Below are 27,983 nucleotides of genomic sequence, written 5' to 3'. Positions count from 1 at the left end.
TCAAATGCTAACCTTAAGCATGGAGTCTTTTCAGAAGGCCCCTTAAGGGATGATCTTTTCATTCTCTAAATTTTCACTGAAGTCTGACTGTGCATGAAAACTAAAAACACCATTCATTATGTCATTAATAAGAAAATACTTGTCCTTGAAGAACTCACATGATCGATAGCCACACATACAGAGAGTGCCAAAAAACTGTATATACATTTTAAGAAAGGAAAAACTATTAAAATTGTAATGCTCAATATATACTGATAACAAAAGATGAATACAAGTCACTTTTGACTTCTGCAATTACAAGAGGTGCTCAAAGTGGTTGCCATCAGCGTCCAGACACTTCTGATTATGGCAAACTACTGCTTGAGCAACGCTGACCAAAATGCCCACTTGTATACATTTTGTTGGCACCCCTGGCATGTAACTGACTACAGTTCATACAGAACAAGCTAGAGGACATGCTTAATACACACAGTACTAACTCAATAAATACTTACTGAAAGAATGATTATTTGCATATTGTGAATATCACAAAAGTCATTCAAATATAAGTATACAAATAAAATGGTAATCTTCATAGATTTTAAAACAAGGGAATTTTACCTTTTCAGTTGTAAGAGGTTTTGCAGGCTTTTCTGGTTCCTTTTCTCTCTTCTTCTCTTCCTTTTTTTTTTCCTTTTCTTTCTAAAACATAGCCCAAGGTTTTTGATAAGTTTACTTTCCAAAAAATGTGAGTTTTTAAAATATTTTTTATTAGAGTTATCATTTGAGAAAAGTACAAATATTCAGTGATGACAAAATCTGGTGATACTGAAATATAAAAGTTAACACAGCAAATTCATTTCCTCATTGAGGTTACATATTGATATAATAAAGAATATCTTTTCTTAAAAAAATTAACACGGAACTGAGACAATTTACAACTTTGATATTTCAGAGCTTATCTTAAACAAATGAAAACTCTATTCAATAAATCCTCACTGTATCTTTATATAAGGTTAGTTAGACTTCCTAATAGCACCAATAAAGTTGAAATCTGAATTTAAGAAAAAAAAGTAAACTGATGGAACACAATTACTTTCACACAGATAAAAACAGATTATAATATGTAAACATGTGGGGGAAAGGATACAATCCCTTTAAGTTTTTAAAACATCACAAAACCTTTTCCATAATGTTGTGATTTTAAAAATGGCAAATAGAATAATTTTCTCACAGTAAAATGTTAAATATAGTGCTTCAGGACCAGAGCCACCTGACCAGTTAGTGTAAACCAACAGTCTAGGTAAACTATAATGGTATGATAATGTTCACAATTTGCATTTTCAAGAAGCATGAGACAGGATATAATGTTAAAAACTTAAGGGCCACAAACATGCCAGAGAAAGGAAAATGAAGTAAAGATTAAACAAAGAGCATTATTCATAAGGCATTTAGAGGAACGAGATGCATAGAAACCTAGATTTCTGTTACAACTGAGTACTGATCTGACCATGTTTCCTGGTAGCAAACATGAAAATATAAACTGTAAACCTAGGAAAGGCGGAATAATAAACACACGAAACTTAGTCAAAATGCCTGAAGGCTAAGTTTGCACCTTTGTGTTTAAAATGGTGTTTGACACAACCTCTTCCAAGAGTGGAATTTTTGCTGTTTGTAAATCAGGAAAGATAATACTGGCAATTAACAGGCTATAACATAAGAGATACAATCAAAATTCCTATGGGCCAGGCACTGCGATAAGCACCTTATTTTCTAATTTAATTTTTACAATAACTGGAAAAAACCTGTCATTATTGTCATTTTACAAATGAAGAAACAAAATCTCAGGAAAGTAAGGCACAAAGCAACACTAAGGTATAAGGTCATGGGACAACAGAGCCCAGACTCACAAGTCCCACCCACTCACTGCCATCCAGTGGGACACTGCTGCTCTTCCTTATGACAGCCGCTAGTAGTTACCGACCCCTCACTACGTGCCAGATACTGTTTTGACTCATTTAATCCTAACAACTTCATAAGGTAAGTAATATTATCCCTACTTCGTAAGTGAAGAATAAATGAGAGGCGCAAAAATTCTTTATATGTTATAAAATGTTTTCTAGATATTAATCAAGATTAGTGAGGAAAGTAATGAAATTGAACATTCTCACTCACATGTTGGGGATGAACTGCTCTGTAACTTTTCAGAACTGTTATTTCTCAGGGAAGCTGTTGTCATGAGAGTAGGGAAGAAGCTTGTCTTTCTAATCACTAGGATTGGTGGGCACATATGAAATCACCAAAAATAAATCCCATGGATTCTATCTTCTCAAGATCTCTTAAAAATACACTCTCCTTTTCATTCCCTCTGCCTCCATTATTTGGCACATGCTCCCATGGTTTTATTCATGGATTAGAGCAAAAGGTTCTCAAGGTTTTTCCACACCCATCAGCATAAAATTCACTCTCCACAGAAACAGTGGAGCAGTGTTACGACATGAAAATCAGATCTGTTATGGCTTCTGCCCTTAAAACTCATCATTAAAGTGCCACGGCCTTCCGAATGAAGACCTAACTCTTTCATTAGGCTCACAAGGAGGCTCCTCTCCCACTTCTGTCCCTATCCTACACTTGTTCCAGCTATGCCATTCTACTTGAAAGTCCCCAACCATTCCACTTTGCCCACAGGTCTTTGTAAAGGTGACTTCTCTACTTGGAATGCATCCTAATCCTTATAGTTAATGTTTATGAAGAGTTTAAGATGCACCAAAATTGTGCTTCCTGTATTCACAGCAGCAGAGTGAGTGTTATGTCAATCACAGCACACGTTATACTGCATTAGAAACCTGTAAAGTTATGTTTTCCTCCACTGGACTGTAAGATCCTGGAGGGCAGGGGCTGCATCTTACTTTCTTTGTATCGCCCATGTCTCGCGTATCATTTATCAAGGAGAAGACACCCTAACCACACCTACCCCAAACATATTCTAAAAATTATAACTGGTGATTCTAATTATGAGTCTATACTGCATACATTGCACCTATATGAGTACAAAGAAACTTGACATTAACTTTCAAGTACTTGTAACAATAGAATCATAAAAAGAAAACATTTCAATCCGACTTTTCTAATAGACCAAATAATTCAAGAGCAACTATAAAAAATGTTCCTGTAATTATAAGGCAGTAATAGAAACAACAAAAAAAAAAGCTAATTGCTTCTTAAATGTTGATTCTAAATCAGTGATTCTAAAATCACATAGATTAAAGCCCTTTAATCCTACCCGTGGCATAGGAAGATATTCTAGAAATTGTTGTATTTAATATATTCAATACTGGAGACCATGTGAAATTTAAACGACTATTACAGCACTCCCAAATTACGGCACATGGTGAAAGGAAGTTCATTTACCATTGAACACCACGCAATGTGGCTCACACACTACCATACCTCCAATTTGTTTTTTTCAACAGCAGCTTGTAGAGAAGGAGAGGCTACCAAAGGCTGAAGAGGGGCATCAGAGGAGGAAATCTGTGGGATGCAGATAAAAAGTCAGGAGAAAAAAACAAAAAGAAAGTAATCAGAATTGATAGGCACAGGAAAGAAACAAAAATCCATGTACTTCTGAGATACTTAAGTACTTAGAAGTATGTTAACAAGGAAAAGAATGCTTTTTAAACATTTCCATGTGAAATTTCTAAAAATAAAATATTTATTACAGAATAGTGTATGACTTAAAATGAATTTCACTATGATATAAAATTTTACATTTACTGAGACAATGTCATACCAAAAGTACTTAAAAAATAATCATGCTTCTCCAGTGATCCACTGTTAGTCAATGTTACTATTGAAAAACGAATGCTCTAAAGCATGAAGACACATTGTCCAGGGTAGCAGGAGAGCACAAATGAGGGCTTTTGTTTTTTAAACTTACAATAACTTTTAAGAATGGAAAATAAAACAGAGCTGAAGTAGGAAAAGTTAAAGTTTTAATCAAGTGTTTAAGAAAACAGAAAAAAAGGCTGGGAGAAAAAGAGAGTAGATTAATGCTATATAACAGCAGAGCAGCAGACTTATAAAGCAATTTATATACTTCCTCCTTTAAGATCAGTACGCACAAACACTATTTCCAGTGCTGTACTTGAATTACCCCAAAGCATTATGAGACAGTTATATATGTAGCAGAGGCAATTTACACATGAAAAAGAATTTCATCTAAAAGCCTTTTCACACATCTTCCAACACAATTTCTATATACGCAGTTGATCACTTTAATGGGAGCATTATCTTCCTGTTCGCTTTACTGCCAAAATATAACTGAAATACGTTTACAAAATGCGTAGTAGATATTTGGAGCCATAAAACTGACATCTCTATATTGCCCTATCATATCAACAGTGCCTATGAGAAATTTTTAAAAATAAAAAGTGCTATTACAGAAAGGTCATTATGTAATGTCAAAATAACTGTGAGATGACAAGTCCTCATTCAATCTGCTCATTACTGATTTAGTTATGGGTGTAATTCTTGAATCACAATCCAAGACTATAAACTTTAGGGTTTTTTTTCCCTTGCACATTGTTAGCTGTTATAATTGTGCAAACTAGTCATTCAGTGACTACTAATGGAAATTACACATAAAAGAAAATATTTTAAAAGTCAAACTGCATCTTAAGACCCGGCTTCAAAGCTGGTTTATCCTACCAGACATTTACTTGTTAGAGATCTTTAGTTGCAACTTTGTATAGAAAACAAAAGCACATAAAATCATTTAAGATAATAACCTGTATCATAAAGACCTTTTTGCCCAAACTCATGTAAAAAAATATAAAAGAAGAATAGGAGCATTTACTATGCCGAGGGTTACTACGAGTAATATGCCCACATTGGCACCCAGCACCATGTAGTTACTTTAAAAGATGCAAAAGAAATAAATATATTTTCTTCCGTTTGGGGCTACGAACTAGTAATAATTATAGTAAAAAAGCATTTTTTACTTGGAATATATTTTCCTTTGATTTTGTCTTTATCTGAACTTCACTTTCCCCTTTAAGCCTCCTCCCTTAATTCATGCTGACAGTACCACAAAGCACTCAAAACCACATGGCCTCTACCATAAGCTCCTTCTATAAAGCAGCACATATAACCGTCCCTGCTTTCTCAGAAATACCATGTTTATATGACCAGACACCATATTTATTAACAGTTCACTAAAGCCACTCTTCACAATGACAAATACATCCTTTGGAATGAAGGCAGTACCATCCTAGTCCCTCTATATAAATGGATTCATGTGGGTCTTAGTTCCAGATACATTAAATGGCCTGGGAGGCAAGTGGCAATATTTTAGAAAAAACAGCAAAACTCTTGGTGACTGGTTTTTGTTTTTCTTTTGTTTTTTTTGTTTGTATTTTATTGTTTTGTATTTTGCCACCTCTTGAAATGTTTATATTTCAGAAGGGCAAGAAATTTATTAGTGTTTTTAAAAATAGGATTGAAAAATTACTACCTTACACAGAAGAACAGGGTCACCTTTAGGCCCTTATTCGTGTTTAAAATAAGAAAATAACAAGAGCAGTAACACATACTGGCAGCACTAAAAAATGACAGCTAATTTAAGTAGGAGGAGACACAACAACTATAAAAATCAGACACAAATACAATAAAGGTAAAGGAGTTCAGAGCCATTTATTATGGGGTAACAGCCATATCAAGTTTAATAACCACTCAAGACACCTTTTTATCAGAGTAGAACCAGTACAACCAGTATTCAAAATGTCCCTCCTTATACCAGGTCTGACAATTAAGTTCACGAACTTATTGCAAGGATGTTGCTAACTTTTTTTGATATCAGAGGGATTATTCATTATGAATTTGTACGAACTGAAACAGTTAACCAAGTTTACTATTTGCAAAGTGCTGAAAAGACTGTGTGAAAAAGTTAGACGACCTGAACTTTTCACCAACAATTCATGGCTCTTGCATCACGACAATGCACCAGCTCACACGCTGTGAGGGAATTTTGAGCCAGTAAACAAATCAGTGTATTGGAACATCGTCCCTACTCATCTGATCTGGCCCCCAGTGACTTGTTTCTTTACCCAAAGATAAAGGAAATATTGGAAGGGAGAGTTTTGGTGACACTCAGGACATCAAGGGTAATACGACGACAGGTCTGATGGCCATTCCAGACAAAGAGTTCCAAAATTGCTTTGAATGGTGGACAAGGCACTGGTGTCAGTGCATAGCTTCCCAAGGGGAGTACTTCAAAGGTGACTGTAGTGATATTCAGCAATGAGGTATGTAGGATGGACTTTTTCTAGATGAGTTCGCAATCTTAATTGTCCAAACTCATATATCCCCTTAAGTGCCCTCATACTCCTTTAGGTGCCTTATATATAAGATACTTATATTTTGTTTCATATTATTTCTTTTTAACCTGGTCTCATCCCCACTATGAAATTAATTCTCTCTGAGAGCAAAGGTCATGTCCTCTTTGTTTCAGGATCCTAGCGAACTGTGACCATAATAAGTGATCAAAAATTATTACTTGAATGAATTTTCAATCTATTACTGAGGACAAAAAAAACAATGAACGTAAGTATATAATGTAATTCTTAGTAATATGTAAGGTTAGTTGCTTGCACATTGATTGCCACAGAAAGGAAGAAATATTTTAAACTTGCTAGAATATAAACTTTAAAAAATATCATTATCTTGCTTATAAATGAATAGGTAAAATACATTTTCCCTTTTGTTAAATATGATTTTGTGAACTTTTCTGAATTTTCATTACATTAATGATATAAACTCAAGAGTATATAATCTTTTACCATGACATTTTTATTTAAGCCTACAAAAAATGTAAAAAAATTGTAGAATGACTACCTCTATAAACTTCACTAATATTCATCAGACCTTAACATTATGCCATGTTTGTTCTCTCTTCTTGATATACACACACAAACATACTCAGCTGCTAGATTTCACTGAGTCATCTAAAAATGAGTTATACATAGATACAGAGAACATTTTGATAGTTGCCAGATGGGAGGGGGTAGAGGGATGAGGAAAAAAGGTGAAAGGGATTAAGAAATACAAACTGCCAGTTATAAAAATAGTCATGGGGATGTAAAGTACAGCATAGGGAATATAGTCAATAATACTGTAATTATGCATGGTGTCAGGTAGACACTAGATTTATCAGGGTGATCATTTCATAAGGTATATAAATGTCTAATCACTATGTTGTACACCTGCAACTAATATAATATTGTATGCCAACTGTAACTTAAAGATTTTTTTTAATTAATGAAAGAAAACTGAGTTAGGTTAACTCAAAAATGTCAGTGATGACAAAGACACGGATGCTGAAGATGCATGTGAAGAGTCTGCATAAAGTCATTACAATACACGCGAGTGGGAGACAGCAGGATTTCCAAAATTAATATAATTTTCCATACTAGGTTATTTCAGATGCATTTGTATAACTTGTTATATTAAATATTGTGAACAGAAAAAAATGAAAATCAGTTATAGATATGACACTTGATCCCTAAATATTTTATTCCAGCACACACCTCTTAGAGTGAAGAATTTCTCTTAACTAAGCATAATACCATTATCACACATTGGGGAGGGGGGGAACAAACAATTCTATAACAACAACTATCATTTTAAGATAAATCTGTTTTCCCTTACATTACTACATAAAATAATTTTGAAACTGTTGCCAAGAAAATAAAATACTATAAACATAGATATAATGAAAAAGTTTAGGATTTTTAAAATGGTGCTTAACATGAAGCAATATGTTTTATAAAATATACTAGACTGATTTCTTAAAATTTCATATGAAAATATATTACTTATCTTTAAAAGTTAGTTCTTTTTTCCCCATAATGCTATAACTACACTTAGTTTTACGGATATTATAAATATGCTCACTATTGGCAATTTTTATCAATCTTTCAAAGATTTCCTCTTTTACATCCACTGCAAATGCAGCCCAAACTCTACACACAGGGTATTTTTGCTCCAAAATATATATCAATGATACATTAAATATATTATAACGAGATTTTTTCATGATCAAAGAAAATATATTAAAATATCCTTACTTTGTTAGTATTTGATTGAATTTTTTAGTATATTACTTCTCCATATGGACTGAAAAGGAAAACCCAGTTTGCAAGTAAAATGAGACGAAATTATCGTCTCTAAATTGCTTGACCAATGACTTAACCACAAGATTAACTAACATATAGCTTGCTTATTAATCTAGAAATCAAAGAAATAACAGCACCAATAAAGACAATTTGCTTTACATTATAATTAACTGGGATGGGAAGTTTTAATCAGAAAAAAATAAAAACCTTAAAAAGAACGTGATATAACATATTTGATCTACAGTAAGGTTTCAACTATTAGTTATCAAAAGGCTTGATAATAACCAATTAAAATGCCATATTTTAATATATTTATATCTGGACGGATCCATCAAAGCCTTTAGGGGAGGATAAATTTGTCTTTTTTCTTTTTCATTCATTTCCAGAATGTAGTGAAATAATTTTCTCTCCTCCTTCTTTCATTAGTGGCTTTATCTTTTTGCAAATTTCATCAAGTCAAGTTAATTAAATGCCATTTTAGCAGTTATTAGACTCATAGAATACATTCCTTTCTGAATCAAGAGTTCCACTTTGTGAGATCTCATTAACATATGTGACAAAATGTTCCAGTATTCATACTTTAAAATGTATGCAACTAGTATATTTTTACAGTAAACAAATTGAGCTGTACTGTATGTTTAAAATTCATGATCATGGTCCACAAACATCAATTGGTGATAGAGATGAAGGTGTTACTTACATTTGTAACAGCTATAGCATTTTTATCATAGTATTTCTTCTTTTCATATTTATCTCTGATGAAAAATTCGACTGCTCTGAAAACAGATAACTTAAGGAAAAGCATAAGTTCAATGATGTGTACACACCCCTTTATTCATTCCTCTACACAAAGCTTAGACTCTAAATTCATTTTTTCCACTCCCCAGTCTGTGCTTTCCTCAAACTATTTCTGCAACTAAATTCTGTAACCTATGTTTTTTTCTGCCAAAGAAAGTCTCTTTCAGGAAATTTTCCCCATTCAACAAAACCACTCAACCTAATTCTAGAAAGAAAAGTAACCATATTTCTCAATTCCACCACACTCCTCAGCTCTCCACCCCTCTTCCTAAAACTCTAAATTCAATTAAGGTTCATTTTTGATTTTCAATATAAGAAACTAATACCCATACAGTACCCACAGTGTACCAGCATTGTGTAAGTATTGTCCATCATTTGTTTTCTTTAATCCTTCCACAACCCAATAATGTGCATATTATTATTTCCACATAGATGAAGAACCAGCAATTTGGAAAGATTAAACAACTGTGATTCCAATAGTTATGCTCTTTCCCACTACACCTGGCTACCTCTGGTTATATCACAGAAGATTCCCTGTGTGTTATAAAAATGGAGGCCAATTTTTTTCTTGCAAAGCTGAGGAATGGAGAAGCTAATACTATTTGATTTTTTTGAAGTCGGTTGGACTGGCCTTAACTGTTGATCAAGTGGGTCACTTCTAGGGGGATTTGAGTTTTGAGTTATTTGATATAGGGGACTTCTCTTACCACTCAATCATAGCTTTATCACATTCCACTAAAATGGGAATTCTTCTATCAAGGATTCTTAACCTTTTTAGTACCATGAAAACCACATGTAAAGCCTGGGGACTCTCTTTTGGTACTGTGCTTTTTAATGCATACAATAAAATAAACAGAATTACAAAAGAAATGAAATTACACTGAAATACAATCTCCGTAGATCCCCAGGTTAAGACATCCTTCTGTTCAAAAGAAAAGGTACCGGAAGCAGTAAAACAATACATTTTCAGTCAATAACTCCATATTGGAAGTTAGTAAAGGTTTTTAAACTGACAGCTGAGGCAACAGGTAATAGAGTTAACAGACCACTGTATAGTGGATATGAGAATTGGGGCAATATGAAAGCACTCAAAGGTCTTTCATAAAAGCAAGTAAGACAGAAAGCCTAAACATTCAATATATTAAGCTGAATAACTGAAAGCTACTTTTTAAAGATAGCTTTCTACAACCTGGGTATGTGAAAGGCACTTTAGATTATCTTTTTTCTCCTCTTAACAACATATAAGGTAGGTGCCATTTCACAACTAAAATTGGAGTATACAAAGTTTTAAAGTTCTCCGGGATTCTATAATACAAAGGAGAGTTGTACAGTACAAAGGAGAGATTCAAAACAAGGAACGTCTAACATCTACCTTTTCAGGATGTTACTGGTCAGCACAAGCTCATTTGTGAATCAGTCAGTTAATTTCTGGTGATGATAGTAAATGCTTCAAAATCTAGAGCAGAAAGTCAAATTTGAGGGCACCTTCATTTTCAAAGTAGCCTTGGAGACCCTTTCAAGGTGAAAGGCCCCAAAGCTGCTATAAGGCTGCATATTTAGATACGTGAACATTTTGGCAGGCAATTCAGTACCAAAATATTAGCAGTGTGCCAAGATTTTCATAAACTACAATGGTATTTTATATAAACTATTTCACATGTAAATCAGCTGAATGTGAAGTTTGCTCATGATTGTAAATCCAAGTTCACATTACATTTTTCTATTTTTCTAACAGAAAAAAATGAAACAATCAAAAAAGCTGACCCAATGAACGAAGTGTAGAAATGTGGATGTATTGAGCAATTTTCATTGTAGAGACAACTATTTGCCTCCACAAAAGAGGAAAAAGAATTTACTCATCAGACTGTCATTTTCACTCCAGCTAATATGATATATATTTGAAAAAATTATATAAATATTTTAAAAACTAATTATATTTACTGTTAAATATAAACGCTGTAACTTAACGTGTATATAGTTATTTTTTAACTAAAGGAAATTTGGAAATCCAAATTCTTAAAGTATAATTTTTATGTTTAACTATCTGGGAGGAGAATAACATTGACATTTTTCCTTCTTAAAGATAGAAACAGTTTATTCTCAATATTGTTTAAAGTGTATTACATATTAAAGCCTAAAAAGATTTCACTACTCTCTTTTATGAAATGTTAATGACAAAGAAAAGATCAGTTTATGACCAAAAAAATTATTAAGGTTAGAAATACAGTACATAAAATAATTTAACCACCAATAGTAAAACTAAAATATTGAAAACTATGATGGTTTTATATTTAATGAATTTGAAAAAGGCAAACATTTTAAGTATACAATCTTTTGGAGTGAAAAACAATACTGACATCTTATAAAATGATGTGCTGCTGTGAATTTTCAGAAATAACAGTGAAATCTTAATTTATATTTAGTGTATTTTATATAAATAATTCAACTATATCTGAGTCTAATTTCTGCTTAGATAAGTAACCCACTCAGAAATTATCTAAGAAGTAAGCAATTAAACATTATATGAGGTGAAAGTTGCTGTTTTTCAAAGATATAAAACTACTAAAAATGAAGTATTAGGATCTTCCTATTAACATAAAACATACTTTTTAAAAAGTGATCAAAGCACACCACATAGTGAATTTTTAAAATTCCATGGGATTCACCTGAGGAAAGATTGTGATTTAGGGAACATGCTATGTCCTTGGTTGATCTCAATTCCTACATGTCTCTTATAGCAAAAACGTAGCACATGGTCCTTATGTATTTCTGTACAAGGTCCCAAACGCAAGCCAATTCTTCACTTTTAATTCACCTAAAGAAACAATATTTTATTCCAGGGATCAGCAAACATTTCCTTAAAGGTCCAGGTAGTAAATATTTTAGGCTTTGCAGTCTATGGTGCAACTACTCAACTCTGCCTTTGTAGCTCCAAAACAGCCATAGAAAAGTCAGAAATAAATGGGCATGACTGTGTTCTAATACATTTATTTATAAAGTCAGTAGCTGGCTCATGGTCTTATAGTTATTGATTCCTCCACTCTATCCCAACATTAGAGAGCAAATAGCCAAACTGGATTTATAGAGAGTCTCTGTGCCTGCAAACTGTCATTATAGTGGTTCCCCCTTCTCCACGGAGGATACATTCCAAGACCCCCTGTGGATGCCAGAAACCACAGATAGTGCCAAACCCTAGATATACTATTTTTTTCTATACATACATTCCAATGATAAAGTTTAATTTATAAATTAGGCACAGTAAGAGATTAACAACAATAATAATAAAATAGAACAATATATTGTGATAAAAGGTATGTGAATGTGGTCTCTCTCTCAAAATATCTGAAATTTTCCATTTAATATTTTTGGACTGTCGTTGACCATGGGTAACTTGAAACTGCAGAAAATGAAACGAGTAAGAGGGGACTACAGTATAAACAATTTGAGAGATTTTCAAGGGAAAGTAATTCCCTAAGAAGATGGTCTCCAATGTATATCCTCATTTTGGTACCAGCAGGCACTTGCTATTTAACTGGCAGTTATTGTGACCTTGAAGTTAGCTAATCTACTGAAACACCTACCACATTTCCCTGAAAATAAGACCTAGCCAGACAATCAGCTAATATAGCATAGTATAGTATAGTATAGTACAGTGCAATATAATACAATATAATAATATAATACCGGGTTCTTACATTAATTTTTGCTCCAAAAGACGCATTAAAGCTGATTGTCCAGCTAGGTCTTATTTTCAGGGAAACAGCAAAGGATGTAAAAAAGATAATGTTCCTCATCTCACAAAGTTGTTGAGAATTTATATAATGTATATAAAGCACTAGGCACAGTATCTAACAAAGAGTAACATTCAATAAATGTTTTTATTTTTATGTACACTTGTATCTGTTTCCTCATCTTTAAAATGAAAATAACACCAAGACTCATCTCACAGGATTATTGTAAGAATTAAATAAGCGAGTGTATGTAAAGAACTAAGAACAACAGTGCATGGCACATAGTGTGTGCTATTTAATTTTTAGCTATTATAAAAATGTATTTTGATAGTCAAATCTTTTAAAACATAGGGCCCATGGTAGAGGAGGAACTGGACAGGGCTAAGATGACTTGCATATCACAAGTTTAAATAGATGAACAAATGAAAAACAACAACCAAAGAAGAAATGAATTTGGAGATCAGGAAATACTTATCTTCTTTTTCCAGTCTCCAGGTCTCCACATACGACTTAGTTATACTGATAGAGATCAATAACACAACCAAAAAAAAAAAAAAAGAAATAGAATATTTTCTGGAAATAGAATATAGAATCAATTAGAAACAGAATCAAGGTAAGCAATATATTAATAACTATTCCAGTTTAAGAGATTTGGGAATTAGCAAACAACAAAATACCCCAGAATCTTCCCCATGCCTATAGTTACAAAACATTCAATACAGGACCCTTAATCGTCCCTTTCCTCAAAATTAACAAATTTTGTACTACACAAGCCCAGAAAACTTTTAACATTACTATGTATTTTATCTTTTACCATGTAATTATTAGTATTTTAAGATTTTTTCCCTTTCTTTAAAGATATCATTTAAAAGACAACTAAATTAATATCTACTCCCAAGAAGAAAATTTTCCAGTTCCAGACACATACCACTGACAGCAGTAAAACTTTAAAAGCTCAAAGGAGAACTGCTGATTAGCTTTGGTGCACAATAGATCTCATGGAACTGAAGTAATTAAAGTTTTTAGATAAGACAAAATATCCTAATAATGAAAAGCTTAATGTAAAGCTTTATCATTTGTCATGCACTAGTACAGGAAGCCTATAATTAACCACATCCCACATGAGAAATTACATTTTCACAGCAGCTTTTGCCTAAGTTTTGTAATTGTAAAGCTTTTAAAATGACAAATTTTGTTAAGAATGCTGTGAGGTCCCATATTTTATGTGAGTTTTGCTTCCACTTGCCTCTAGAGATGAGACAACTATATTTAAAATCAATGAAAGTGCAGAGATGTTAGGCTTTTAAAAGAACACTGAGCTTTAGAATGATTCATGAAATAAGGGGACAGGTTTTCTTACTAGTCTCCCTAACACAACCTCCAAATCAGTGTTTCATAATTAAAAGGGACAAAAGTGATATAGTGATAACTAAGCGGATAAAAGAAAAATAACTCTATAGTGTTATATGAGATACAGGAGCCAGTCTCACGGTCCAAGTGGTGTCATCTTATACTCTTATCATTGGTAGTCATTTACCTCAAATTTGTTCAAACAAAATCCCTCTTTACGTAGTTTCTGACAACTATTTTTGTGAACAGTAAGGAGTCATAACCTCATATAAATAAGACCATAATTTGTAAATGCTTTGTAAGTAGGAGCATTTAGTTTGAAAAGTCAAATAAGCATGCTGAGCTAACAGCAAAAATACACATAACCCAAAAGCCTGAGGTGAATCACACCAGGTACTCAAAAGGTGAAATCTTCACCTAGACTTTCGGTCTAGTCGCAGAGTCCCAAACTATAAGCCTATCTATTTTTAAGCGCCATCAAGACTCAAATATGGTAACATTGATTTTACTCAAGACTATCATCATTAAATAATGTTCAAGTGCCCTTAAACAAGATGCAAGTCTGGAGGCTCTGGGAAGTTTTTTAACAGCTTTTTGAGCATCCCACCCTCTCCCCAGCCAAAAATGAAAATATAATGATCTCACTGAGCTATTTTGAAAATGTAAAAAGATAATGTTCATAAAATGCCAAGCTCAGCATTTGAAACAAAGCAAACCCTTATTAAGTAGTAAAGCTACTGCAGCTGTTATTTCCAACATTATATATTCACTGTGTCAAAGGTCAAAGATTTACCACACACCAGTCAATTCACTATAAAAATCTCTCCTGAAATTTTCAGGTAAGGACCAAGTATTTTAAAAATTCATCAGCAAAAAAATACCAGAACTAATAACTGACTATCTCATTAATCTTTTACTTGTTTAAGGTTCATCATATATAACTGATAGTAATTACTTAAGAAATAGTATTCCTACCAACATATATAAAATGGTGCATAGAAAAGTTCAATATAAGAGGATACCAAGAAGCTATATGTCTTGCCCTGAGTATCTTCAAAGCTTATTCAAAAATAACATGAAATCATGGTGACAGAATGAGTAACTTGGAAGCCACTTTCATCCACAAAGTGCCACATAATGTTCCCTCCACAATTTCAAGAACTTCAAGTGATGTACCCTGTAATATTCAAGAGAAGTCCAAAAACCCTCAGCTCAAACCAAATCAACCCCCAACACACTTACACAAAAACTTCCAGAAAACGGAGGTTAATTTGAGGGATCATACATGTCAAATCAGGCTGGGAAGTGAGAAACAGAAAGAAGAATAAATCAGTACAACTAGCAAGCGGTTGGTAATAATCACCTAGGATATTATTTGTTTGCTCAGTTCCCCAGGGTTCTGTCCGAGGCCTTCATTTTTCAGAGAAAGAAAACAGCATTCCCAAGATTCTCAAAAAAAAACCCCAAAAGAATAAAAGACCACTGTCCTAGATAAATGTAACTTCGCGCAGTACTTTTCTATCCCTTCCATGCTAAGTGAATCTCCAATCTGCACTCTTCCTGCTTTCTTCTAGGGTCCAGACTCATGTTTCCAGTCAGTTAATGGGTATCTCCATGTATGTAACCAACAGACACCTTAACCTGCCCAAAGTGCTGATGCATGGCTCATTATCTCTCATTTCTAACGCTTAAATCGTCATCTGGCATTGAATTCCTTCTCTCCACTGAATACCATAGAACCTCAGCCAAACTGGAAAACTTGGGGTCATCTCAGTGTCCTTCTCAGAAACAAAGCTGATTTTTAACCTAGCCCAACCGTTCCTGCTTTTCCAATTTCCTTCTGAACTTCCCAATCTCTTCCTGTCCATTCTCAATTCCACTAATTTATATATCTTCATCATTGCTCATTTCAGGGCTATATTGGTATTCTATATGGTCTCTCTGACTCCAAGATCTCCTTCGACTAACCTTCCTTGTGGTAGACAAAGTTTCTAATGTTTCTCCTGCTTCAAAACATTTCAAGGCTTTTCAAATCCTTTAACCCTTTGGGTCAATGAAATGTACAGGTCCAAACTGTTCTATGTAGTAATGAAACCCCTGACAATCTGAAAAATAAACTTCTACTGCCATTTGACCCACAAAACTTAAATCTTGTCACATCAAAACCTTAAAATATCATGTTGCTCACACCTTAATACTTCTGCTCACACAATATTTTTATGACTGAAATGTACCTCTTACCCCTACCCTAGAATCCTACTATAATAAAAATAGCCTTGGATACCAGACTGCGAAATTTGTAGGAAGGAGGTAGGGAAGCAGAAAACAGAACAAGTCAAATACAAATACTAACTTTTTGAATGTAACTTAAAGGGTTCTATACAAACATGAGAATATATACAATGACCTATATCTCCATGTGAGAAAAGATCACCCCTTTTTCACTGTTTGACCATACAAATTGTTTTTGTATACAAATGGGTAATGTCTAACTGATCTTTAAGAGACTACATTTTATTGTCAAAACCACAAATGTCACCTTTGGATAGAATCACAAATACTTACAATCAGTAAGATAATCTTATTTATAGAGCGGCACAATTTTGATGAGCTATTTTCTCAAACTTCAATATGAGTTTGAGAGATCCTATAGAATCAAATGATTTTATCTTTAACAAACATGAAAAGCATCCTAACTAAAATGTGAGAAAATATTTTGTTTATTCATTAGAGCAATTTGTAAAGTAAACCGATTTGTGCAACCTAAGCAAAGATGGAATGTCAGTAGTAAATATTAGCATACATTACTTCAGCACTTCCACTTCCACTAAATATGTAATTTGCCTTTTAAATTAATACTTGCCAAACAGCTTCACATAAATATAAGTACTATATAAAAGTGATCAAAGAAAATCCATTTGGAAATTATTTTTAAAAATACTCAAGATGCTCACAAATCAAATCTCTAATAAACAGTGTAAAATAATAAACAATATATACTCTCCAATCAAGAGTTTGAGATCAATCAAGAATATTATAAACTTAGTAATAATTACTAATAATTACTTAGCCGTAATATTTTAAACTTAGTAATAATTACATTAAAAATACTATGTAGATTATGTATTACCAAATTCCTAATAAAAATTTACTACATACAAAGCACAGCTCAGGGCATATCAAATTCCATCTTTAATGAACAACAGTATTATAAAGTTCTAAATACAAACAGTTCAACTATGAACTATAAAAGTGAGTTAATTCTGTACAGACCCACAATAAAGAAATATTAAAGGATACTGATCTGTCTGTGGTCTTCGAAAGTTCTCAGGAAGATTGGCTTCATAGAGTAGTCTTGCTTTAGTATTTCCCATATCTTGCATACACTATAACAAAAAAAAAAAAAATCAAGTATTTTCATTACTCATATGAACATTAAAAATTAATTCTTATACACACACACATATATACCAGAATGCAAAAAAAAATGTACACACGATTTGCATTCATTTTTTGTTATTGGTATATATTATTACAATTTTAATGCAGTTTTTTCCTTTTTTCCCCCTTCTTCTGTCCCCTCCCTCCCCGCGGCCCCCGCCCACTCCGGTTCAAGCCTTTGTTTCTCAGTCTGGTTGTGTAGGGCACAGCTCCCTGGCCCATGCTGGTATTATGAGCCTTGCACTCCCCCCACTGAGGCAGTCGGTTGCCTGTCATTGGTTAGCCACTCACAGCAGGTCACGGCAGCTCTCGCCAGCTGCGGGCAGCTCTCACCAGCTGCGGGCAGCTCTCTCCAGCTGCGGGCCACTCACGCTGGCTGCTGGCTACTCATGCTGGCCACCAGCCGCTCCTGGACCTCCAGCTGCTCACGGCAGCCCAGCTCCAGGGAGAGCCATTGTTCACAATCTTATCTGTAGAGGGCGCAGCCCACTGGTCCATGTGGGAATGGAACCAGGGACCTTGGCATTAGGTGCATGGCACTCCAACCACCTGAGCCACCAAGCCAGCCCAATTTTTTCCTTTCTTAAAATGTGTATTTTTTGGCACCGTATGTATATACATACACACACACATCTATATGAATACCAGGTACCATTTATTATTTCCAATATATATACTTCTTAGAAAAATAAATCACAACTATGAAATTAATTACTCAAGTTCAAAATAGGAGCATTATCTTTTATCCTTCACATTTTTTCAACATAGGAGAATCCACAGTTTTCTAATGTATTTTTCTGTGAATACAATATCACCTTTATTTATACTCACTACTTCCTAAAAGTGAATTCCCTGGGTAGCCTGTGGGCAGTATTACTATTATTTTAAATACACCACTTGAACAACACTGCTGTTTCCAGGGTAACAACTCAAGATTAAATTTTCTTTGTTTTGAGCTTCAAAATACTCTGGGGTTTTATGATTTACAATGAAGATCACTATGGAGAGCAGACAAAAGAGAAATAGTGCTAACCTCAAACTCTACAGAAGTGCATTAATTTCTTTGAGGTTATTAACTTGAGATTCTGCTGAAAGCTATGGACCCTCTACCTACGAAAACACTGTGCCCAATGGCCAAATTGTACATACAAGTTCAGGAGTTCCTCCTTAAAATCTATAAATCCCAAGAGTAAGAACCAATGCTCAGGAGGCATAAAATAATTTGCTAATCATTTCAACCATTTTAATTAAGTTTCAGAATCATCTATGAGTAAGGACAAGCCAAACAGTACTTCCTGGATATTCCATTAGAAACTAAATTAACATTTACAAATAAGACATTATTCAATTATTATTTTACATTATTTGCATAGAGCTTGAGTTCCTTAAAATGTTTTAATTGGTAGAAAAATCAGTTTTTATAACATTTTTTTTTATTTCCTAGACACATATACCCACACCCCTGATAATACTCGCCCTCAAGTATACACAGAAGTTTATCTTCCTTCAAATAAAAAACAGTGGTTTTTCTCCCAACTGAGAGTTTTAAGGTGTACAAAATACTAATATATACTCACTGCTAGATGTCTATTTTACCCCATCTTAACCTAAGTATTCTTTCAGAGTAAATGAGATTTCTAAGTCACTCTTCTAGAGATAATGAGAAAGTAAAGTAGTAGGGTGATGGGAAATATAAGGGGATAGTAAATTAAGAAACAATTAAAGGTTTTTTGTTATTTAGCTCTAGAGGTAAAACAGAAGCTAGGGTAAAATAAACCCAAGCTTCAAAAGTATATAAGATGTTAATATTGAATGTCAACTACAATTTAAAAATAAAGTTTTAAAAAAGGGTGTAAGATGAAGAAAATGTTTGTATAAGGTGAACTGACAGTACAAGGTCAAAGGATTCTACTACATCATGACACACTCTAGCATGAAGTTAGTATGAGCAGAGCTAATATGTAATTCTGTGGTGGGGAACGTGAGTTAAGAAACTGTCAGTATAGCCTGCCCTTCCTGAAAAAAGAAAAAAAGGTTTCCTATCTCAAGCATGCATATGATGCTGTATCTTCGTGCCATAGTGGGAATTTGGAAGTAGAGATGATCAGGCTATATAACCATAAAGGTAGTAAATATTTGGAAAGAATTAGACCAAGAAAAAAATAATCTCATAGTTTGCACAATATCTGCAATGAAGCAAAAAGTGACTTAGATACAGCTCAGAAACTATGAAAGTAAGAAAACTTGAAAACTTCTATGAAGCAAATAAAAAACATGGAGATTTTAACAAAAATTTAATAAGACTAAAAACAGTATGTGCTTGCTATATATGCTACATCTCATTGATCCTATGCTTTTCTTCATATTTTAACATTTATGATAAGTAATAATCTTACAATTGATAGTATCTTATAATGGATAATTTTTTTATTAGTCCATAGAGGTGCATCTTACAATCAGCAATATCTTATATTCAATGAATATGACTGTACACATTTTATATAAAGTATTCTTTATTTAATGTAGGTCATTAATATTTTATTCTGTCAAAATAAAAACTAATTGGGAAAAAGACACACCATGTACATTATACCATATTATTTAATGTTGTTCTATGCATGATATAAATCACAATTAAACAGGAGGGAAAAAAAGAGGTATAAAAATCTGAAAGGGTGAAATGAGTCATTTCTACAGGAGAATACCGCCAGAAGTGACTGGGTTCAGGTTCATAGGTGTGTGTGTTAGTTGGGACTACGGGAAACAAGGATTCAGTGACATCACAGATGTAGAAAGACCATTTTGTAAGGAAAAGCAAGACATTGGTTAAGCACAAATGGTTTCTAAAAGCTAGAACCGAGTAGTTGGAAGGAAGGTCAGCAGTGCAAAGATCAGTAGAGATGAAAGCTTAAACAGTTTGGAGATGGTTAGAACTAGGGGAAGATAACAGGAGCTGGCATTTCGAAGAGGTGATAGAAGTATGGTACAAACTAGCTGTCCTCAAAGTTTCAAGACATAGATAAAGACCCTCTGGAACACTTACAGAAACATATTCTATTGGCCCTGAAGAATAAACTCTGGTAATCAGTGGAAGAAAATACTGAAAATAGCCTGACGACTATAATGACAAGCTTTAGCCTCAATACTTTATTTTTATATATAAATAATATGTACTGTAAATTGCATATATATGTCACATATATTGCGTATACATATATGGTATTTTACCTTTCAAAAAACGTGATTTAGGTATTATTACCCTAAATTGATGGGACTGGAAATTGAAGCTGCAAGATGCTAAGTAACAGGCCCATGATTATTAGTCTCCGTGAGTACTTAGCTTTTGATAGAACCAACATCAGCTATCAGTAGTTTAGTTATCTCAGGCTGCACCAAGTAAAAGGAGGAACTATGTCCTGCAGGGCTTACAGACACCTGGCTCTTCACTTTAGAAGCTCAGTTTTCATTTTACAGATGAGGAAACTGAAGCACAAAGAGGTTCTATGATTTCGCTGATGGGGATAATACAATGAATCAGTTACAGGGTTGAGAGTAGGATCACGTTCCCTCCGTCCCAACCCTTACCACCATCCACACCTAGTCAAACAAGTATCCAGGAAATTCCAACACAAAATAAAATACTGTAAGTATTGCCTCTATTATTAAAACATCATTCCTGTTATTAAAACATTAATCATTTTCTTTCAGGTTCTCTCATCCAAAATGCTTTAGCAAAATGCACTGACTATTAGAAAGGAAGATTGTAGTTGCTTATTCTTTGGCAATTTATAATTCAGTTTTCCACAGCTGGGATGAGCAGACCAGTTGTAGGAAAAAAAAGGCGGGGATGGGAGATGATAAAGGGCATATACTTCTTTTAAAATAAATGCCATTTAGATAGAACATATTTTTAAATTAATATCTTAACTATTCCTATTAAATTCAATCTGTCCTATTTTATACATTATATGTTGCTAGAAAGATGAATTTTACATAGTACTTTTTGAATGAACCATCTTCATCCAAAATCACCACCATTACAACTGTAAAGGAAGGCTTCACCTGGAAATGGTATAACGAATCACACTTAAGAATCCCAAAACCTACTATTAAAAGTATTGTGTCCTTGTCAATACATAACTATGTGTTTTTAGTTTTTCCGCATAATCCAGTACATAGAACAATATCTGCCCAAGGCCTCACATATCACTTGAGATTCAATTTCAAAAAAATACTATTTGAATTGAAATGCTGACAAGCATCTATAGGTAGATATATTATCATCACAATCTAACGCAGAGGAAGCATTTCTATTTTTGAAACTTTTTAGTAGAAAACATTTCATACCCAATCCTAGTTTTTGCACTAGAAACAATAAAACCTATATTCTAAAAGAGTTCTAAGTTTTCTATGCTTTACAGAAACTGGAGAGAATTGGGATTGTCAATTTAAAGTTTTAACTTGCATCTATTTATTGAATTTGTGTAATTTAACAAACTAAAACATACAAAATATAACTTAAACTTAAAATCAATATAATAAAAAGTGGGAATAGATAAAAAGAAAATAGGTAGAATCAATAAGTAGGCAAACAAATGTAATGGGAAATTTTATGTTTATGTACCAGTACTGTATGTTTTTTAAAAAGTCACTGTTACATGTAAATGAGGCATCTCCAGTGAAAAAAATTATAAATAAGCAACACAAACAGTTTTACTGAAAAAAGAGCCTTGAAATAAATGTGAAGGTAAAAGATAATAGGAACAGAGAGAAATAAATGATAAAATGTGCCCAAGTTTAAATCATTGTCAGTATCAGGAAATAATAATAAAAGGCAAGAGAAATGACAAGCTACTTGATATTCCAAGTTAATGATTCATCCTCCTGAGAAAACAACTTGTCAATTTTTTTTTTCTTTTCTTTAATCTTCTCAAATTTGGGAAGCAGAGCTCTTTGTGGAATCCAACTCAGTAATACAACTACTTCTGGGTATGGCTTATATTTATCCTTCCCCAACTAAAGCAAATACAGTCCAGGCCAGGCTCAGTGGCTGTTTAAGAAAAATGGCTCCTTGGACCTCCTTTCTCCTTCACCTTTGTGTATCCTCCCTCTTTCCCTAGTACCTACCTATCTGTCCCTGTAAGGTTTCCTGCACTTTCTCCCTCAGATACTAATAGGTACGTGGTCAACAACAACAATTTATTGTTAAATTAAAATTCACAACAATGTATTAATTTAGGAAACTATCTGGATAAATTTCAGAAAATTTTATGTGTGTTCTGTTCTGATTTGCCCTTCTGGATTTACTGGCTGTTTTAAAAAATGGACTAAGTGGAAAAAAGAAAAGCAGTTACAAAATAAAGAACTGAGATTACTAATAGCATTGTTGCAAATGATTAGGTTACAATGTGGCAATTAGATCTAAACTGCCAAAGGCAAAAATGCAAAACATTAAAATAGCAATAAAATCTTACACGTTAGTGTATAAAGGAAGGATGCTGAACATGTCTATATTAAGTCTGGAGGAGAAAGGCAAAATCATGTAAATTAAAGCTCTTCTACCCAATTTTCTGAGGAATAGATGGGGGAAAGAAGAATCTTACCTCCAGTTCAAAAGATTATTGTGTAAGGATATGAAAACAACTAAAAATGTGTACCACCTATATGTTCCTGTATATGAATAAAATCCTTTCAGGAAAAATATACAGGAAACTGATGAGTGGTTGTTCCTAACAAGAAAAACTAGATGACTGAGAGACAAAAAATGGGAGGGAGACTATTCATTTTATACCTCTTGTACCCTTTGAAGTTTGTACCATGTCCATATATTTTCAATTCTCCCAAACAATAAAATAATGGGAGGGGGGCTCTATTAATCCTTCATTGTTTTTAAATAAAATATTATCCAGAGGGAGCTCAGCAAGGGTATCCAAGTAGCATCTGAATCAGAGCAAGGAGACCCTCCTCATGTACCCTCCTGGTATCCTACAGTCCTACTTGGAAAACAAAGTTTTCTAATCAAAGAAATTATGAATAAAATCAAATGAAATTTGATTTAATTTACATTTTTATAAGTCTTACAGAAAAAAATGCTCTCAAAGTATAAATATGGCATTTGTTTACCATGTCTTTCCCAGTATCATCATCATCTTAAAGAAACAGTATTGTTGCAGAAGGCTGTATCATTGAAATTTCAATGTTTGTTTTTGCTTCTTAAAACTTCAATGCATTTGTTTTTGTGTGGGAGACAGAATACTACTTGCTGTACTATTTTCTGTTCATTAAATTTGTAGAACACAAAGACTAAGATTTTCAAACTGCCTTGGCTAAATGCATATTTTTAAAAACACACACACAAAAAACTCAATTAAAAAGAGAAAATGAGTATTTGTAGTCCCTGAATAAATTCTTCATGTCAGTGACTCACCTCTACTACCACTGGAAATTTTCCAGAATAGTTCTCTATCTTCCTCTCAAAAGCCACCAGGATTTCTTGCATAGGAGCAAGCTTTTCAGGACTGGTTTCAAGATCTTTGGGATTCCAGCTGCTGGAAAAGAAGGGCCACCATTTTTGGTCTTGGGAACTCTTTGGAAATATTTAACACAGAGTTCATGCCTTCAGTTTTTACAAAAAACTGTCTTAGGGGAGTTGTCCTCTTTCTGTTTTAATTGTTCTTTTTAAGAACAAAGTAAGTAAACCATACATTTAAAAATTAAATTTTTAAATGATGATGTGTAATTAGAGCTACCAGTTTTCATTATTTTTCACAATTTCTAGACATTCTTGGATCTTGATTTATCTGTTGCAGCATTTGATAGTTGCTACAAAGTTGAAGAAGTTTCACATCACAGTCTTTTGTCATCTGTACTTTCTATGAAATTCATACCACTAGGAGTACAGGAATAAACAAACCACTACTTTCATGCTAGGTGTTTAAGGCCCAGCTCAGGAGTCATCCTGGACTGTTCCCTCCTCTGTCAGAAGTCTTAGTGATTCTAACTCTTTAACATTTTTTGTAGGCTTCCCCCGGTAATCAACCTCATTACCACCACTGCAGTTCAAGATCTAGTCACCCATTGCCTAAGCCACCCAAGAAACAAACCAATCAGATTTATGTTCTTAAAAGGAATGTAACATTAAATGTTACTCTTTAACTTAGACTATTTTATTAATAAGAGTCCCCTGCTTTGTCCCTATCCCCACCCCCTGTCACTCATAGGATCAAGACCAAACCAGCCCCTGGATGCACCTCTCCCCTTTACCACCTATGACACACATAACTGCACCCAATACTCTGTTCACAGAAAATTACTTTACTTTCTCAAATGCAACATGCTTTCTCCATCTTTTTGCCTGGAAGGCCCTCGGCACAAAGTAGTATGCTTTTAGAAATTCAGAAACAAACAAAGGTCTCTATAAAAATAGTAATGTGATATTTTTCAAATTTGTTTAAACTTACCATATCACTAGATAGTATTTTTGTGTGTTTTTTTTAAAAAAAGGAGCCACTACTACGTAACTTTCTGAAGATCACCCACCATTTATCTTGAGAGAGTAGGTCAAATGTGGTTAAATCATGGAGCTCTCCAAATTAGCTTTTTTTAAAAAACTGGATTTCATTGTATTAAATATTGCTTGTCATAGAAATTCTGTAATAGCAGTGACAATTTCTGAAGCTCCCAGAACTCCTTACACACAGACAAAAAAATTGTAACTAGAAAACAAAAACCCATGTACAATATTTACAACAAAACTTGTGATACAGTCTCCCCATAAACTCCAAAATGCTATCACAAGGTAAAGACAAGGCACTAATGCTCACTAGGCCTGCATGATGCCTGCAACTAATGTGGAGTTGGGTGGATCTAAGAACAGAACACTAAAATAGTGAAGTGATACAAACTGGAAATTACAGTGAACAAATTTGAAGAAAGTACATGAAACTGAACAGATTTTTACCCAATCCAATAACAAGTAAATGCAAAGGATCCACAATAAGTTTGAAATGGGGGAAAATTATCTAGCCCCTATACATCCTCACTATTTTTTTCCAGGACAGGGCCCCACACTGAGGAGAAACTACTATGAAATACTCAAAATTGAGCAAGGTAAGGATAATGGAGATAAAGGAAGAGAAGGTCCACATAAAAGTGGCAGAAGAGAGCAAGAATATCTCAAAAATAAGTGACCTTACTTTTGAACATTACATGAAAACAACTGAAGAGAGAGTTGTGTGAAGTTAGAAAAGCTATCTTGAATATCTATTCCTTTTAAAAGTAATGGAAAACTAATATCACATAAAAATAATCAATAGAAAAGAATCAAGATCGAATCTCAAAGTAATTAGAAGAAAAAATAAGGAGACTAACATCTCTTCATTGAAAATACACTAGACCAAATACCTACTAATTCAAAACGAGCTAAACGACATGTACAAGATATGAAAGAACATATAAAATGAGTTAAAAGACATGTGAAGTTACAAAAGAACAACTAAATCAGAAATTACAAACACTGAGAAATAAAATAAAAACAATTAGAAATGAAAAAAAAATATTTCAGAAATAAATATGAAAAGAAACACAACAAATAATGCCCTAAAGAAAACTGGAGAGGGAGGCTAAAGAAGAAAATATTTTAAATAAAAAAAAAAGAGTAATGAAAAGGATCCAAGAGAAAGTGACAAATATGGGAGTTAGGCAATGAAGAGCCAACATACAGGTAAGAGAATCAATCACTGAAGAAGACTATTCAAACAAGGAAACAGAATACTAAAAACCTAATTTTTAAAAAGTCGCTGAAATAAAAAAAATAATTTTGAAACTATACATAGAAAGTGCAAACCAAGATATACTCATACCACGCAAACATTAAGCAGAACAAGGCTGCAGTGGTACAGGAAAATGCATAATAACTATGATATACCTATACTGCTGCGATGCAACAAAAAGATAATCTGAGCTAGTTATATTGCTTTAAATTTTCTAGTAGTCTCATTAAAAGTAAAATCAGGTAAAGCTCATTTTAATAATATATTTTATTTTATGGATGCTTCTCCTCTGCAGAACTCCCATGGAAAACGTAATAACTTATCCTATCTTCATCAATGCAATATATTCTTGGATCCTGTTCCAAGTTCAACAAATCTGCACAACTGCATGATTCATGTCAAATTTAAGTTTCAACTGCCTATCAATATTCTAGTTTCAGGTTTCTATTTTTTGAAGATGGCAGAAACATTCAGAAAATGTGGTGGACAGAAAATGAGAGGGAAGAAAGCTTCTATTCTTTTGTTATGATACAGTAAACAGCGATGTAAAAAGAATTGGGTTTAAAAATCTTCCTTCCAGCCAAGAATGTAGTCAAGCTAAACTAAAAATGGTAAAGATATAAAAAGTGGGAGTGAAAATGTCTACAAAATGTTTAAAGCAAGTTCACAGGGGATACATCATATGCCTATGGAAACTGGGCAACTTCAAATGTGAAGTTCTCCAACATATATTTGATAAATGAATACATTTCAGTTGTGTGGCTTGGGGTTCCCAAGAAAATATGAAGTACCATACAATAAATGACAATAGTAAGTAATAAAGAAAGAGTTTGTGAGAGAAGATAAATAAAAGATTTATAGATACACAAAGTATTAAATATCCGGCTAGGTCTTATTTTTGTTATTTTCGGGGAAACACGTTATTATTAGGCAGTACAATTTGCAAGACTCTCAATAAAGTGAAGTAAGAAACTTAAGAGCACAAGTAATGTTTCTATAATAAAAATAAGATATTCTTCATTTAACTCTTTCAATATAGACACTGAAAAATGATTAAGAATTTTTAAATAATGGGGGAAAATCAAGACTTGGGGTTAATGAGGCCGTACAAAATAAAAAATAAAAGCTATAGTATTTATAAAAGTATTAAAAAATTGGTCCTTTCCAAAAAATTGAGAAGTACTTGATAATAAACCCAATATCAAAGACATTTAATCTGACCATGAACCACATTTTTAAAAAGGAATTTTGAAAAAAATTTAAGGTGAATAACTCCATTTCTATGCTAATAAAAATCAAAATAAATTTTGGTAGACAAATTATTCTTTTTAAAAAATCAGCATACAGCAATTCTCACACAGTTATGATATGGTAGATGCCCCCAAAACACTCACATACACCACACACACACACACACACACACACACACACACACACACACGATGCAATCGGGCAATTAAGTTTGCAAATTTGCCACCATGAGCTTACATTGGCAGCACTGTACAAACAGCTCAGTAAGGTTTCATAACCTTGGTGTATCAGTGTCTCACAGATGTGTTTGTGTCGCAGTATGGTGCTATCTTGCTGAATGGCGTTCATTATTATTGTTGCGTGTTTTTGTGTGCTGTGGCGAGAATGTCTGAGCTTGAATTAGAGCAACGAACAAACATTAAATTTCTTGTTAAACTTGACAAGAGTGGAACAGAAATCAGGACATGTTAGTCCAAGCTTATGGGGATAAT

At 33.5% G+C, this 27,983-nt stretch overlaps 1 protein-coding gene across 2 annotated transcripts in view; it reads right to left on the bottom strand.

Moving 5' to 3' along the window:
* SMAP1 (small ArfGAP 1) overlaps nt 1-27,983 on the bottom strand; it is a 131,322-nt gene that overhangs the window by 55,385 nt on the left and 47,954 nt on the right. The window contains exons 3-6 of one of the 2 annotated variants that reach the window (XM_019749321.2): nt 17,330-17,415; nt 8,851-8,926; nt 3,430-3,510; nt 601-681 (exon numbers count right to left, since the gene is read on the bottom strand). In XM_019749321.2, coding sequence (XP_019604880.2) covers nt 601-681; nt 3,430-3,510; nt 8,851-8,926; nt 17,330-17,415 — 324 coding nt within the window. The remainder of the gene's footprint in view (nt 1-600; nt 682-3,429; nt 3,511-8,850; nt 8,927-17,329; nt 17,416-27,983) is intronic. The other variant, XM_019749322.2, reaches the window with a different exon arrangement.

Source organism: Rhinolophus sinicus, linkage group LG05, assembly GCF_036562045.2.
Source record: "Rhinolophus sinicus isolate RSC01 linkage group LG05, ASM3656204v1, whole genome shotgun sequence".
Lineage (NCBI taxonomy): Eukaryota > Metazoa > Chordata > Mammalia > Chiroptera > Rhinolophidae > Rhinolophus > Rhinolophus sinicus.
The sequence above is the reverse complement of the archived record's forward strand: the minus strand, read 5'-3'. Positions and strand labels throughout refer to the sequence as shown.